This window comes from Leucoraja erinacea, chromosome 2 (assembly GCF_028641065.1).
Source record: "Leucoraja erinacea ecotype New England chromosome 2, Leri_hhj_1, whole genome shotgun sequence".
NCBI classification, from domain to species: domain Eukaryota; kingdom Metazoa; phylum Chordata; class Chondrichthyes; order Rajiformes; family Rajidae; genus Leucoraja; species Leucoraja erinaceus.
The window spans coordinates 40,759-58,526 of NC_073378.1; the positions used below are offsets into that span (position 1 = coordinate 40,759).

A 17,768-nucleotide genomic window follows, 5' to 3' on the forward strand; every position below is an offset into this window, starting at 1 on the left:
TAATTGTAAATAAACCTAATCGTAAATCAGCCTTAATGTAGACCTAAATAAGCCTAAATGTAAACCTGAAGTAAAACGATCAGCTCCAAATAAGTGGAGCAGACCTTTCTATCCAGGTTTGTAAGCTCGCATACGCAGTAGACGTAATTGGATAAAGTTATTATGTTTCACTTTGAAACATATCTTTTGTTCAGTTATTTTCCATCAGCTTTTAAACATTTTGTGTACAGTAACATTTGTTTTGATAACATGCCACATTTCCTGCAGGGTTTATACATAACAACATGTTATATGCAGACCAGATCTTTTCTTTTTTAATGTTGCATTGTATTTAAACCTTGCTTGGCATTCAGTACTTTTCCACTGGGTGTTTGAAATATATATATATCTATCTATATATTTATACATTTATAAATTTCCATGTAATGTATCCAGTTCTGAGTCTCACATTCTGTATTTTTCCATAAGGTTTATATATATATTTATATTACACACTCACACATTTGTGTCCCAGTACTTTTCCACTGCCTCACAAGACTGTACTTTCCCATTCTGACGTCGGCAGCTTCAGCCCCTGTTGCCGCTTGCTTTAACCCCTCCTCTCTTTTTTCCTCCTCCACTCCCCTCTCTGTGCTTCCATATTACTCCTCCCACATCCTCCTCTCTATCTCTCCCCCCTTTTGTAGTCGACCAAGTGAAATAGCCAGGACGGAGACCCAAGGCAGCAGCATCTTTGACTGGGAGACACAAGTAAGGACATCGGAATGATGATGGAACAGCAAGCAAACAGCAGTCCCACTGCGGGTAGGTCCATGTGCCGTGCATGCTTACAGAGTCAAGAGTATTTTAGTGTCATAACATTGCTGCAGTATTTATTACCTGTTACAGGTGTTAGTGCAACGTTACGCACTTCCAACCGTTAGACGCGCTCTATATAGATGTGTGTGTGTGTGTTTCCGACAAAACACTGGAGAGGTTTGCAAAAGCCCGTGAGTTCTCATGCACCCGACTGAGCACAACGCCACAATTCTGCGGATGTCGGAAGTCTGAAATAAAAACCGACGATGCTGGAATTAGGCTGCTGGGCATTTTCTGATGTTATTGATCCTTTCAGGGAAAGGCCGGCTTTCAGGAATCAGAAGGAACATCATTGTAGATTCCAGCATCAGCGGTTGCTGGCGTCTCCGTAGTTCAGTTGTATTTAATCAGCGGTTTTTAGAAAGTATTGGGTTCTAACTCCACAAAGAGTTTCGGGGTAGGCGGGCCATTAGGGTGCTGGGGACGGGCAGGCGAGGCGAGTAGAGAGGTTCTCCCCCCCCCCCATCCTCACCTACATCAGTCCCCGATTTACATCGGCACAGCAAGAGAGAGAGAGAGTGAGAGACCATTCGGGCCGGCGTGCTAGTGCAGGTCCTTTGGGTCCTTTGATTGCCCCCCTCCTCCTCCTCTGGCCCATTGGCAGGCACACTGCAGTCCTCTCACATTACATCAGCCGCAAAGCGATGCTGGTTACATATTCCTCAGCTGGTGCTGGGGGGTGGGGGAATTTCCAGACACAACATCTGAACCTGACAGGCCTTGAGAAACCCGTCATCCCGGGCGGCAGGTCTCCAACCTCACCTCCTCCTCCTCTCACCACCCCTCCCAACCCCTCCCCTCTCCCCCCCCCCCTCCTCTCCCAACCCCTCCCCACCTTCCCCTCTCCCCTCCCCCCCCCTTCCCCTCTCCCCTCTCCCCTCCCCCTCCCCCCCCCCCCTTCCTCTCTCCCCTCCCCCCGCCCTTCCTCTCTCCCCTCCTCTCCCCCTCCCCCCACTCTCCCCACCTTCCCCTCTCCCCCTCCCCCCCGCTCTCTCCCCACTCTTCCCCTCCCCTCCCCTCTCCTATTCTCCAATCTCCCAACCCCTCCCCCCTCCCCTCTCTCCCCACCCTTCCTCTCCCCTCCCCTCCTCTCCCCCTCTCTCCCCACCCCTCCCTCTCCCCCTCTCCTCACCCTTCCTCTCTCCCATCCCCTCCTATCCCATCCCCACCCTTCCTCTCCCCCCTCTCCTCCTCTCCCATACCCGCCTGTCCCTCACCCCTCCTCTTCTCTCACCTCTGTCTTTCCTCCCCTCCCCACCCCTCCTCTTCTCTCACCTCTGTCTCCCCCCCCCACCCCCCCCCCCCCCCCCCCCCCATCCCCCTTCCTCCTATCCTCTGCTCCACCAGCTGCTGGCAAGTGTCCACGTTGGACACAAACCAACTCCTATATTCAAACAGCCAGAGCGAGTTGATGTTGCCGTAGAAACCAAAACACTGCTGATGCAACTAACGGATCAACCTTATTTAGTCATTGCCACTTTACTGTAATCGGGATCATCGGCTTTTCCAGCTTACATATCATTAAACCTTTCAAAGGAGGCGCTCTTCTAATTTGTTAAAAATATATATTTAGGGAATCGAGAAAAGTTATGTTTTTACCTCATGGATGCATCTTACTTGTCGTCTATTTTTTTCATTCTCCAAATTTCGCAGAAGGGGGCGGTTCCAAGTCAACTGGATAGACTTGGTTTATACTCTCTAGAATTTAGAAGATTGAGAGGGGATCTTATAGAAACTTACAAAATTCTTAAGGGGTTGGACAGGCTAGATGCAGGAAGATTGTTCCCGATGTTAGGGAAGTCCAGGACAAGGGGTCACAGCTTAAGGATAAAGGGGAAATCCTTTAAAACCGAGATGAGAAGAACTTTTTTCACGCAGAGAGTGGTGAATCTCTGGAACTCTCTGCCACAGAGGGTAGTTGAGGCCACTTCATTGGCTATATTTAAGAGGGAGTTAGATGTGGCCCTTGTGGCTAAGGGGATCAGGGGGTATGGAGATAAGGCAGGTACGGGATACTGAGTTGGATGATCAGCCATGATCATATTGAATGGCGGTGCAGGCTCGAAGGGCCGAATGGCCTACTCCTGCACCTAGTTTCTATGTTTCTATGTTTCTATGTTTCATTGCCGCCAAACCCCGCCCCTACTGAAAATGTCAATTTGGCTTTGCGAAGCTTACAAGGTCTGTAGAATGATGCTGCGGTGATTTGTGGGGCAGGGTCACACTGAGCTAACGTACTTAGAACAACAGGGGAATAGATAAGTACATTTGAAAATCTTATTTTTCAATGGTTCAATGGTACTTTATTGTCAAATATACTGAGGTACAGTGAGATTCTCTTTTCCCCCTTACAATTAACATATAAACATAGAAAATAGGTACAGGAGTAGGCTATTCAGCCCTTCAAGCCATCACCGCCATTCAATATGATCATGGGTGATAATCCAAAATCAGTACCCCGCTCCTGCTTTGTCCCCATATCCCTTGATTCCCTTAACCCTAAGAGCTATATCTAACTCTCTTGAATACATCCAGTGAAATGGCCTCCACTGCCCTCTGTTCAGCAAACGTTTTGTGTAAGAAGTAACTGCAGATGCCGGTTTACATCAAAGATAGACACAAAAAAGCTGGAGTAACTCAGCGGGTCAGCAGCATCTCTGGAGAAAAGGAATGTGAAGTTTTGAGTCGAGACCTTTCATCAGAGGTGTGATAAAGGATCTTGACCCCAGTACCCCGTTCCTATTTTCCCCATATCCCTTGATTCCATTCGCCCTAAGAGCTAAATCTTATTTAATAGCTGTTTGTATGTTTCTGATCTTGGAATGCTTAACTTTACATTTTACAAGGCAACACAATTTTGTTCAGACCGCAATGTCTGAATGACAATAAAGGCTACTTTACTTTACTTTACATTGGTTGAGTGGACTAATCAACCAAATAATATGTCCATCTCAGTGTCTCCCTCTCCCTTGACACTCAGTCTGAAGAAGGGTCTTGACCCAAAACGTCACCAATTCCCTCTATCCAGAGTTGCTGCCTGTCCTGCTGAGTTACTGTGCTCCAGCCTTTTGTGTCTATCTTTGGTGTAAACTAGCATATGCAGTTACTTCCTACACATAATATTTACTCATAATTACAGAATAAATTACTTGGACATTCCTAGCAGCACGTGCTGGTCTCTGATTCCCCTAAAACCCCTGCATAAGTATAATTTTCAGCATTTTATTTCATATTGAATATTATCAATGTATTTTCCCTGACCAGCAATCTTGGTATTGACATACAGTGCCCAAAGAACAGGAGTGCATATTGGAGAAACTCCAATCAAGTTTTGGTACACATCTGATTGTGCTATTCAGGAAGCGCACCAGGGAGGTTGTGTGTGTTTAATCCAATTCCTATTATCAATTTTGTTTTTTGGTATCAGTTTATTATATCTAAACTCTCGTGTTGGATGCAACTTTTCAAATGACAATGTCATTTTCGAGTGTGAATCCACATGGTAAAGATGATGTGCAAAGGATGTTGCCAGGACTAGAGGGTGTGAGCTACAGGGAGAGGTTGAGTCGGCTGGGTCTCTATTCCATGGAGCACAGGGGGATGAGGGGTGATCTTATAGAGGTGTATAAAATCATGAGAGGAATAGATCGGGTAGATGCAGAGTCTCTCGCCCAGAGTAGGGGAATCGAGGACCAGAGGGCATAGGTTTAAGGTGAAGGGGAAAATATTTAATGGGAATCTGAGGGGTAACTTTTTCACGCAAAAGGTGGTGGGTGTATGTAACAAGCTGCCAAAGGAGGTAGTTGAGGCTGGGACTATCCCGAAGTTTAAGAAACATTTAGACAGGTACGTGGATAGGACAGGTTTGGAGGAATAAGGACCAAACGCAGGCAGGTGGGACTAGGGTAGCTTGGATATGTTGGCCGGCGTGGGCAAGTTGGGCCGAAGGGCCTGTTTCCACACTGTGTCACTCTATAGCTCTAGTGCTCTGTGTTCTTTAATCTTACAAGGTATCAGTGGAAAGGCTTGTTGATTTTAATGATTAAAAGTTGTGTACTAGGCTTGCTGAATGTCTTATTTCTGTGAACATATGGCTTGATATGATACTGGTTCTAATGACTTCAGTTGGTGTCATGGTGAGCAAAGGAGAGGGGGGGAGGAACATAGAAAATAGGTGCAGGTGTAGGCCATTCGGCCCTTCGAGCCAGCACCATTATTCAATACTATCATCAGTCCATGGCTGATGATCCAAAATCAGTACCCCGTTCCTGCTTTCTCCCCATATCCCTTGATTCCATTAGCCCTAAGAGCTATATCTAACTCTCTCTTGAATACATCAATTGAAAATAGTGGCACCATAAATTGAGAAACCCATCGAAAAAAATGTTGATTTTTTATAATGAATGCAGCAACTGATCCAACACTAGTAGGTACATCCAATATGGGAGGATGTTCAGCTGTCAAATCATATCAGTAGCATATAATACAAGTATTGTGGTGCTTAATGCAGTTTGGCACAAAGTTAACATTTATACTGTAGAATTCACTGGTTCAAGATCTTTAACCACATAAACAGCAATGTTTACTTATTGGTATCCAAGCTGCTGATTTCTAGTTAGTAACCCAGGTGCGATCCTGTCTACGGGTGCTGTGTGTATGGAGTTTGTACGTTCTCCCCGTGACTGTGTGGGGTTTTTCCGAGATCTTCAATTTTCTCCCACACTCTGGAACTTGTAGGTTAATTAGCTTGGTATGAATGTAAAATTGTCCCTAGTGTGTATAGGACAGTGTTAATGTGCGGGCTTCACTGGTCAATGTGGACTAGGTGTGGTAGAAGGGCCTGTTTCTGCACTGTGCCTCTAAACTGAATTTATCTTTTGAAATGAAAAATGATGATTCAATTTATTGTCATTGTCAGTGTACAGTACAGAGACAACGAAATGCATTTTTAGCATCTCCCTTGAAAGGGAGACACAGGGCGTCGCGGTGTGCCCGCGCCTGCCGCCGTAACATTCCATTACAGGCAAAGGTGGGTGAAGTGTCTTGCCCAAGGACACAACGACAGTATGCACTCCAAGCGGGATTTGAACCGGCTACCCTCCGGTCGCCAGCCGAACTCTTAGCCCATTGTGCTATCTGTCGTCCAACTTAGTTTGATGACTAAGAAGGAACTGCAGATGCTGGAAAATCGAAGGAAGACAGAAATGCTGGTGAAACTCAGCGGGTGAGGCAGCATCTATGGAGCGAAGGAAATAGGCAACGTGTCGGGTCAAAACCCTTCTTCAGACAGTCTTCCTCAGAATAGTCTGAAGAAGGGTTTCGACCCGAAACTTTGGCTATTTCCTTCGCTCCATAGATGCTGACTCACCCGCTGAGTTTCACCAGCATTTCTGTCTAATCTTTTAGTGGTATGGCTTGCAGCTAATTTCATATGTAAATTATCAGAATATTGTCATAGGCTACATTCCAAATCATATTGAAAGACAGGTTAGAGAAGCAACAAAATGAAAAAAAACTCCCAGCAACTTCAGTTCAACATTGAAGGATGACCTTTATGTCCACACATTTGCTAATTTCTCTTGAGCCTCCACATCAACCTCTGACAGCCACATTTCAACCTCCTCACATCCTCTGTCCCTGCTCCCCAATGTCCTGAATAACGTGATACAACGGTCACCATTTGACATTAAACTAACGTGCTTTACGCTCACATTGAGTGTGGATGTTTGGTGGGAATGTTTGTGTTGTTTAATTCATCCTAAGCATGATGGCTTTCTTGATGATTTGGAAACTGACGAGAAAATTAGATTAGATTTTTTAGATTAGATCCTTTATTTGTCATTCAGACCTTTTGGTCTGAACGAAATGTCGTTGCCTGCAGCCATACATATAATAATAAACACAAAAACACACAATAAACACAAATGAACATCCACCACAGTGAGTTCACCAGGCACCTCCTCACTGTGATGGAGACAAAAGTTTTAAAGTTACTGTCTCTTCCCTCTTTATTCTCCTTCTGCGCTGAGGCGATATGTTACCCCACCGAGCGATGGTCAGTCCCGCAGCTCAACCGAGGTCCGCGAACGGGCCGGTTCTAGCTCCGTGGCCTGGGGTGGTCGAAGCTGCCGCCCTCCAGTCCAGCGACTGGAGCAAAGAGAGTTAGAAATACAGCTCTTGTTTGTCCTTAAAAAGCAGAAACAAGGAACTGGAGATGCTGCTTTTCCATGGAAAGACATAAAATACTGGAGTAACTCAACGAATCAGACGGCATCCCTGGAGAAAATGGACAATGTCTTTTCGGTTCCGGGACCTTCAATCTGAAGAACGATCCTGATGCGAAAAGTCACCTATCCATATTCTCCGTGAATGCTGCCTGGCCCCCTGAGTTACTCCAGCATTTTGTGTCTTTTCCAGTTTAAACATTGTTTTATTTAAAAGAAACACACATTGCAATTGCTATTGTGGGATCTGCAGATGCACTGCAGAGAGATGTTCAGGAGGGAGTTTTGTAGTTGAACAAGTACAAAGTTGCTCATTGCATCTTTGAATAAGGAGAACTTAGAAGAGGAGAAACGGGAAGGTGAAGACCCGTCACTTCTTGCAATGCTGGGAATCCAATGCCTGTAGTCGCTGGAGTTTAGAAGAATGAGGGGGACCGCATTGAAACGTACCGAATAGTGAAAGGTTGGATCGAGTGGATATGGAGAGGATGTTTCCACTTGTGGGAGAGTCTAGGATCAAAGGTCATAGCCTCATAGTTAAAGGATGTTCCTTTAGGAAAGAGATAAGAAGGAATGTTACTTTGACATTTCATTTTAGTGTGATCCATAACAGATTATCATAACAAATGTACCACACCTGCAGCCCCCACCTAACCGCAGTCACTACTGACATTCATTTAATCTCTCTATTTTCAACCACTCCTTGCTTCCTTTGTACAAAACAGTCAATCCATCAAACACTTCATGGTTGGTAGGTGGGTCCAGAAAACTATTAAGGATCATGACCAAACAAGTAAAGGGCAACATGTGTAGTCCCTTAGAACGTAACAATGGACACAATGTAGTGGTCATTAAATTTAATGAAGCATTGTAAAAAATAGAAACACATTTATATAATATTTTCTTGCATATTTCTAATTTGCCATTTTTATGTGAAAAGAGTCAAAGACAGCCTACTTTTCCAGTGAAACCACTTCTTCAATGACACTAATATCAATGCTTCACAAATGTCCTCTTTTGTCTGAAGAAGGGTCTCGACCCGAAACGTCGCCTATTCCTTCTCTCCATAGATGCTGCCTCACCCGCTGAGTTTCTCCAGCATTTTTGTCTACCTTTAGTTTCTATTAGTGATTTCAATGGCACGTATTTATTCCTAGGGCATTATTTGTTGCAACTTTTTTTATTGTAGATAATTATGTGAGGTTATCCACTTTGGTGGCAAAAACAGGAAAGTAGATTATTATCTGAATGGTGGCCGATTAGGAAAGTGGGAGATGCAACGAGACCTGGGTGTCATGGTACACCAGTCATTAAAAGTAGGCATGCAGGTGCAGCAGGCAGTGAAGAAGACGAATGGTATGTTAGCATTCATAGCAAAAGGATTTGAGTATAGGAGCAGGGAGGGTCTACTGCAGTTGTACAGGGTCTTGGTGAGACCACACCTGGAGTATTGCGTACAGTTTTGGTCTCCTAGTCTGAGGAAAGACATTCTTGCCATAGAGGAAGTGCAGAGAAGGTTCACCAGACTGATTCCTGGGATGTCAGGACTTTCATATGAAGAAAGACTGGATAGACTCGGTTTGTACTCGCTAGAATTTAGAAGATTGAGGGGGGATCTTATAGAAACCTACAAAATTCTTACGGGATTGGACAGGCTAGATGCAGGAAGATTGTTCCCGATGTTGGGGAAGTCCTGAACAAGGGGTCACAGTTTAAGGATAAGGGGGAAATCTTTTAGGACTGAGATGAGGAAAACTTTTTTCACGCAGAGGGTGGTGAATCTCTGGAATTCTCTGCCACAGAAGGTAGTTGAGGCCAGTTCATTGGCTATATTTAAGAGGGAGTTAGATGTGGCCCTTGTGGCTAAAGGGATCAGTGGGTATGGAGAGAAGGCAGGAACAGGATACTGAGTTGGATGATCAGCCATGATCATATTGAATGGCGGTGCAGGCTCGAAGGGCCGAATGGCCTACTGCTGCACCTATTTTCTATGTTTCTATTATAGGAAATAGCCAACGCATAACTTGTGGTTTGCCTCAGAGATTGCTGTTTGTCATCTGTAGCAACATTTGGATGAGATTATTGCAAGAAATGAACAGTCAGTTTGCAGATGACATTAAAGCAGGTGACATCATAGACAGTAAATAGATACAAAAAGCTGGAGTAACTCAGCAGGACAGGCAGCATCTCTGGAGAGAAGATATGGGTGATGTTTTGGGTGGAGACTCTTCTTCAGACTGCTTAGGGATAAGGGAAATGAGAGATATAGACGGTGATGTAGAAAGAACAATGAATAAAATATATGCAAAAAAGTAACTATGATAAAGGAAACAGGCCATTGTAGCTGTTTGTTGGGTGAAAATGAGATGCTAGTGGGACGGAAGGGGGAGGGATAGAGAGAGCGGGAATGCCGAGGCTGCCTGAAATGTGAGAGATCGATATTCATAACTGGGCTGTAAGCTAGACACACAAGCTGGAGTAACTCAGCGGGACAGGCAGCATCTCTGGAGAGAAGGAATGGGTGACGATTCAGGTCAAGACCCTTCTTCACTGGGCTGTAAGCTGCCCAAGCAAAATATGAGGTGGTGTTCCTCCAATTTGCATTTACCCTCACTCTGACAATGGAGGAGACCAAGGCCAGAAAGGTGTGTGTGGGAATAAGAAGGAGAATTAAAATGTTTATCAACCGGTAGATCATGTAGGTTCAGGCGGGCCGAGCGAAGGTGTTCAGCGAAACGATGGTAGACGGTAAAGAATTATAATGGGATCTTGATCAGCTGGGCAAGTAGGCCAAGGAATGACTAATGGATTAATTTGAATAAGTGTAACATACCAGGAGCTTCGCAGGGCATTCACAGTTAACAGTAGAGGTCTGGGGAGTGTTGGAGAGCACAAGGTTCCATCAAAGTGGTGTCACAAGCAGATAGGCTTTTGCAAATTAGCCGTCAGGGCTGGATTTACGTATAAACTAGACAAGCTAAAGCTTAAGGTCTAGGGGGGCCTCCGGCCAAGGCAATTTGAGTATAGGAGCAGGGAGGTTCTACTGCAGTTGTACAGGGTCTTGGTGAGACCACACCTGGAGTATTGCGTACAGTTTTGGTCTCCTAATCTGAGGAAAGACATCCTTGCCATAGAGGGAGTACAGAGACGGTTCACCAGACTGATTCCTGGGATGTCAGGACTTTCATATGAAGAAAGACTGGATAGACTCGGCTTGTACTCGCTAGAATTTAGAAGATTGAGGGAGGATCTTATAGAAACTTACAAAATTCTTAAGGGGTTGGACAGGCTAGATGCAGGAAGATTGTTCCTGATGTTGGGGAAGTCCAGGACAAGGGGGTCACAGTTTAAGGATAAGGGGGAAATCCTTTAGGACCGAGATGAGAAAAACATTTTTCACACAGAGAGTGGTGAATCTGTGGAACTCTCTGCCACAGAGGGTAGTTGAGGCCAGTTCATTGGCTATATTTAAGATGGAGTTAGATGTGGCCCTTGTGGCTAAAGGGATCAGAGGGTATGGAGAGAAGGCAGGGGTGGGATACTGAGTTGGATGATCAGCCATGATCATATTGAATGGCGGTGCAGGCTCGAAGGGCCGAATGGCCTACTCCTGCACCTAATTTCTATGTTTCTATGACACCCACCGTTCAACTCTGGGCGGGCGGCCCCCCTCTCTATCCCTCTCTCTCTCTCTCTCTCCATCTCCCCCCGTTATCCGTGTCCAGGCTCCGCCGCCATGGCAGGCCGCCTTGCACATGCGCATTGCTGCAGCCTGCAGGTCCTCCCCCCCTGCGCAGGCGCACAACCACGGCCAGCACATCATCGGCCGCCCTGCGCATGCGCACTGCAACGGCAACTCGTCGGCGCTGGGCACTTTCTCCCTCGCTTTGAATTGTGGGAGATCTGGCTGCCATTGCTGTCCGGTCGCTGCCTCGCCGCCGCGCTGAAAACCAACGCGGAGGGGGTCTCACAAGTGGAACAGCTTAGAGCCTCTCTTCATTTAAATCCGGCCCTGCTAGCCTTCTTCAGTCAGACAATTGAAGTATAAAAGTTTGGACTTTGTATTACAGTTGTACAAGGCGGAGATGAGGTCGGACTTGGAATTTTGTGTTCAGATTTGGCCATCCTACTTAAAAATAAAGCCATTTAACTGGAAAGGGTGAAATTGAGAAGATTTATAAGGATATTACCAGGATATGAGATTTTGGGTGAAATTGGGCAGTCGAGGACTATATTACATGAAGCGCAGGAGATTGAGGGGTGATCTTATAGAGGTGTATAAAATCATGAGGGGATTGGGTGAATGCACAGTCTTTTTCCCAGGATTGGGGAAACACAATGAGATTAGAAACATTTAATTGGAATAATACACAAGGTGCAGGATCAATTCATTCCAAAGACGAGGAAAGATTCCAAGGGGAGTAAGAGGCGACCGTGGCTGACAAGGGAAGTTAAGGACAGTATCAAAATAAAAGAGATTTATAACATAGCAAAGATGAGCGGGAAGCCAGAGGATTGGGTAACTTTTAATGAGCAACAGAAGATAACTAAAAAGGCAATACAGGGGGGAAAAATTAGGTACGAAGGTAAGCTAGCCACGAATATGAAGGAGGTTAGTAAAAGCTTATTTTAGTATGTGAAGAGGAAAAAAATAGTTAAAACAAATATGGGACAGAAGCAGGTGAATTTATTATGGGGAAACCAGGAAATGGCAGATGAGTTGAACAGGTACTTTGGATCTGTCTTCACTAAGGAGGACACAAACAATCTTCCTGATGCACTAGTGGCCAGAGGATCTGGGGTGACGGAGGAAGTGAAGGAAATCCACATTAGGCAGGAAAAGGTGTTGGATAGACTGATGGGACTGAAGGCTGATAAATCCCCAGGGCCTGATGGTCTGCATCCCAGGATACTTGAGGAAGTTCTATTGACTCAGGATCAGTTCCTGTGGATTGGATGGTAGCTAATGTTATCTCACTTTTTAAGAAAGGCGGGAGAGAGAAAACAGGGAATTATAGACCAGTTAGCCTGACATCGGTGGTGGGGAAGATGCTGGAGTCAATTATAAAAGATGAAATAGCAGCACATTTGAATAGCAGTAACAGGATCGGTCCGAGTCAGCATGGATTTACGAAGGGGAAATCATGCTTGACTAATCTTCTGGAATTTTTTGAGGATGTAACTAGGAAAATGGACAAGGGAGAGCCAGTGGATGTAGTGTACCTGGACTTTCAGAAAGCATTTGATAAGGTCCCACATAGGAGATTAGTGGGCAAAATTAGGGCACATAGTATTGGGGGTAAGGTACTGACATGGATAGAAAATTGGTTGGCAGACAGGAAACGAAGAGTAGGGATTAATGCGTCCCTTTCAGAATGGCAGGCAGTGACTAGTGGGGTACCGCAAGGCTCGATGCTGGGACCGCAGCTATTTACAATATACATTGATGATTTAGATGGAGGGATTAAGAGTAACATTAGCAAATTCGCAGATGACAAAAGCTGGGTGGCAGTGTGAACTGTGAGGAGGATGCTATGAGGATGCAAGGTGACTTGGACAGGTTGTTCATTAGTCAATGAAAGTAAGATGTGAGGTTATCCACTTTGGTGGCAAAAACAGGAAAGTAGACTATTATCTGAATGGTGGCCGATTAGGAAAGGGGGAGATGCAACGAGACCTGGGTGTCATGGTACACCAGTCATTAAAAGTAGGCATGCAGGTGCAGCAGGCAGTGAAGAAGGCGAATGGTATGTTAGCATTCATAGCAAAAGGATTTCAGTATAGGAGCAGGGAGGTTCTACTGCAGTTGTACAGGGTCTTGGTGAGACCATACCTGGAGTATTGCGTACAGTTTTGGTCTCCTAATCTGAGGAAAGACATTCTTGCCATAGAGGGAGTACAGAGAAGGTTCACCAGACTGATTTCTGGGATGTCAGGACTTTCATATGAAGAAAGTAGTTGAGGCCAGTTCATTGGCTATATTTAAGAGGGAATTAGATGTGTCCCTTGTGGCTAAAGGGATCAGGGGGTATCGAGAGAAGGCAGGTACAGGATACTGAGTTGGATGATCAGCCATTATCATATTGAATGGAGGTGCAGGCTCTAAGGGCCGAATGGCCTACTTCTGCACCTATTTTTCTATGTTTCTATGTTTCTAAGAGTGCAGGTACAGCAGGCAGTGAAGAAAGCAAATGGCATGTTGGCCTTCATAAGAAGAGGTGTTGAGTATAGGAGCAAAGAGGTCCTTATATAGTTGTACAGGGCCCAAGTGAGACCACACCTAGAGCATTGTGTGCAGTTGGCTCCAAATTTGAGGAAGGACACTCGTGCTATTGAGCGGGTGCAACATAGGTTCACGAGGTTAATTCCCGGGATGGCGGGACTGTCATATGTTAAAAGAATGGAGCGACTGGGCTTGTATACACTGGAATTTAGAAGGATGAGAGGGTATCTTATTGAAACATATAAGATTATTAAGGGTTTGGACACGCTAAATGCAGGAAACATGTTCCCGATGGTGGAGGAGTCCAGAACCAGGAGCCACAGTTTATGAATAAGGGGTAGGCCATTTAGAACGGAGATGAGGAAAAACGTTTTCACCCAGAGAGTTGTGAATGTGGAATTCTCTGCCTCAGAAGGCAGTGGAGGCCAATTCTCTAGATGCTTTCAAGAGAGAGTTAGATAGAGCTCTTAAATATAGTGGAGTTTAGGGATATGGGGAGATGGCAGGAACGGGGTACTGATTGGGGATGATCAGCCATGATCACAGTGAATGGTGGTGCTGGCTCAAAGGGCCGAATGGCCTATTCCTGCACCTATTTTCTATTGAACCTAAGGGGCAACTCTTTCATATAAAAGCTAGTGGATATATGGAACGAGCTGTCAGAGGAAGTAGTAAAGGTTTAGAGGGATATGGGCCAAATGTGAGCAGATGAGACAAGCTTAGATCAGCAGGGACAAGTTGAGCTTTAGGGCCTATTTCCATACTGAATGACTCTTTATCATATTTATTCCATTTGCCTCTATGCCCTTCTGAATATTCTCTGACCATGTTACTCCACAATGTGGCATTTACCTCGGTGAACCTCCCTTTTCCCTGTAGCATTTTTGTAGATTTCACTGCTGATTAATTTGTAAATCCATTAGCTGTTATGCTTCGTTAGAATGTGACTGCTGATTCTTTGCATTACAATTTAAAATGCTTTCTCAGCATATTGTTTTCAAAGGTGCTCACTTGTCCTCTACTGAAGCTTCTTTGAAAGCTACCTGTCTAATGTTTGCTTAAACCCTTTACCCCTTCATTTCAAGTTAGCCCTTTTTGAAGTTATAAGGATGGCTTCTGCTCTTTGACATTTCACAATCACAGATCTCATTTAAAACTTTCATTTCTGTCGCTGTTAGTTGTCAATGATGGCGAGATTCACATTTTTGGAAAAACATTTGAGATACCAAATGGATGTCTCTGCATCAGTTTAGTTCAGATTAGACCAGCATTCCCCACACACTAACACTTTCCTCTACACACGAGGGGAAATTTACAATTCTACCAAAGAGTCCAATCCCTTAATAATTTTATATGTTTCAATAAGATGCCCTCTCATCCTTCTAAACTCCAGTGAATACAAGCCCAGTCGCTCCATTCTTTCAGCATATGACTGTCCCGCCATCCCGGGAATTAACCTGGTGAACCTACATTGCACTCCCTCAATAGCAAGAATGTCCTTCCTCAAATTAAGCATTTGGTCCATATCGCGTGACACCTTTCCAATCCATGTACCTGTCCAAGTGTCTTTTAATGTATTGTATTCAATGCATTGTGTTCAGTATACATAATACTATTGTATACCAACTGTGCTAATACCAATGGCGTGTTGAACCAAGTGCAACAGTTTAGAAATATATGCTTCTGATTGCTGATTGAAACTAATTGTCCTTATTAATGTAAGCATGATGCAAACATCACTTTTGTCATGAGGATAAGAGAAAAGGTAAGTATTTTTATTTAATATAGCAAGCTGCCAGGATCTGTAATGCACTCTTTGAAAGAACAGTACACAATTTTTTAGAATTTTCAAAATGGAATGATATAAATACCCAAAAATGAAAGTGCTGCAGACCTATGGGGGGGGGGGGGGTCCTTACATTAATAAGGACAATCATTTAACTCGCCCTAATCAACTCGTGTTTTATCTTATGAAGAATTTATTTTGCGTGTCCTCCAGAAAGAACCTTAACATTTGTTTTACCCAGTACCCGTTATTGTCTACAGAAGAAAATAGAAAAAGTAAAGGAAATAGAGGGGAAAATATCACAGTAAAAAGTAAATATCACAGTACAGGGTCTTGCTGAGACCACACCTGGAGTATCGCGTGCAGTTTTGGCCTCCTAATCTGAGGAAAGACATTCTTGCCATAGAGGGGGTACAGAGAAAGGTTCACCAGACTGATTCCTGGGATGTCAGGACTTTCATATGAAGAAAGACTGGATAGACTCGGCTTGTACTCACTAGAATTTAAAAGATTGAGAGGGGATCTTATAGAAACTTACAAAATTCTTAAGGGGTTGGACAGGCTAGATGCAGGAAGATTGTTCCCAATGTTGGGGAAGTCCAGAACTAGGGGTCACAGTTTAAGGATAAGGGGGAAATCATTTAGGACCGAGATGAGAAAAACATTTTTTACACAGAGAGTGGTGAATCTCTGGAATTCTCTGCCACAGAAGGGTAGTTGAGGCCAGTTCATTGGCTATATTTAAGAGGGAGTTAGATGTGGCCCTTGTGGCTAAAGGGATCAGGGGGTATGGAGAGAAGGCAGGTACAAGATACTGAGTTGGATGATCAGCCATGATCATATTGAATGACGGTGCATGCTCGAAGGGCCGAATGGCCTACTCCTGCACATAATTTCTATGTTTCTATGTAAATAAACATCTCTTCTTCATGCTCTCTTCTTAGCCAATATCAATTCTTCACAAGTTTAAATTATAATGTTTTATTTGTAATTGTATATTGTGTTGTTACTTGTGTGCAAAGCACCAAAACAAATTCCTTGTATGTAGACTGTACATACTTGGCTAATAACATTTATTCAATTCAATATATTTGAATAAAGAGTTAGAATTTTGTGCATTTTGAAATGTATCTGTTATTTATATAAACTGAGATACTAAAATGTATTTTCCACAGTGGAGAAAGTGATATGAAATTGGTAAACTAAAGCCAATATACCATTTTATTTTGCTAATGTCAGTTCTCGGGTTTTAATGCAAACTCCGTGCAGACAGCACCCCGGTCAGGACCAAACCCCGGTTTGTGGCGCTGCAAGGCAGCAACTCTACTGCTGTGCCACCCTCTCAACAAAGATCAGCTACTATTGCACAGAGGGACGGAGAAATTGCAATTTTGGTTCCTTGCCCTTAGCAGTGATTAGTTAATGCTAAGAATTACTCCACATAAGGCTTGGATTAGATTATCAGCCTAAATTCACTGTCTAACAGATCTGAAGGAGAATTTGAGGTCAGAACTGGTCAGATGAAAAGAATGAAAATAAATTGCAAACACAGCAGTTTCAGAATGCCGTCGGGATATGCAGTTAGGAAATGTGCTCTAGGTTTTAACTTCTGTCAATAAGATTAATTGAGGTGGAATTCTTTGATCTGTGTACTTAGTGACCTGCTCTATTCTCTTTATACCCATTACTGGTTTGGCTAAGCACAGCCCCACTTCCATCTCTCTCTCTATCGCGGCCAGCACCACTGTGGTTACCCACTGGAGATGGATCAGTGTACAGGAGAGATAGAACAACTGGTTAATCATAGAGTGATACAGTGTAGAAACAGGCCCTTTGGCCCAACTTGCCTACACTGGCCAACATGTCCCAGCTACACTGATCCCTCCCACCTGCCTGCCTGCCTGCGCTTGGTCCATATCCCTCCAAACCTGTCCTACCCATGTAGCTGTCTACCTGGCTGGAGCTCTGGGATACATGGCTCCATACACCCACCACCCTTGTGTGTATGTCAGCAGATGGGTCCAACCATGAAGCAGTCCATCAACAACAACCTCTGGCTCAATGTCAACGCCACCAAGGGACTGATTGTTGATGTCGGAAAAGGGAAGTTGGGAGACAACGCAGCAGTTTTTACTGTGTAGGAAGGAACTGCAGACGCTGGTTTAGACACAAGATAGACTGAAGATAGACACAAAATGCTGGAGTAACTCAGCAGGACATGCAACATCTCTGGAGAAAAGGAATAGGTGACGTTTTGAGTCATCAGGTCATAGCCCATCAAGCCTATTCTGCCATTCAATCATGGCTGATCTATCTCCCTCCTAACCCCTGACCTTAAACCCTAATCAGTCTGATGAAGAGTCTCGACCCGAAATGTCGCGTATTCCTTTTCTCCAGAGATGCTGCCTGACCTGTTGAATTACTCCAGCATTTTGTGTCTATCTTTGGTAGTTTTTACTGATGGGTTGACAGTGAAGAAAGTTAGCAGCTTCAAATTCCTGGCCGTAAACATCTCGGATGACTTGTCATGGGTCCAGCAGTTGGATCCAAGCATGAAGGAGGTGTTTCAGCGCCCCTACTTTCTTGGTACTGTAAATAGATTTGGCATGTCTCCAAATACTCTAACAAACTTCTCAGATGTACTCTAGAAAGTATCCTGGTTGCACCATGGCCTGTT

General features: G+C 44.4%; 1 protein-coding gene across 1 annotated transcript in view; it reads left to right on the forward strand.

The window, feature by feature from the left end:
• Window positions 1-651: 651 nt before the first annotated feature.
• LOC129706424 (acidic amino acid decarboxylase GADL1-like) overlaps window positions 652-17,768 on the forward strand; it is a 71,992-nt gene continuing 54,875 nt past the window's right edge. The window contains exon 1 of the mRNA XM_055650727.1: window positions 652-804. Coding sequence (XP_055506702.1) covers window positions 765-804 — 40 coding nt within the window. The 5' untranslated portion in view covers window positions 652-764. The remainder of the gene's footprint in view (window positions 805-17,768) is intronic.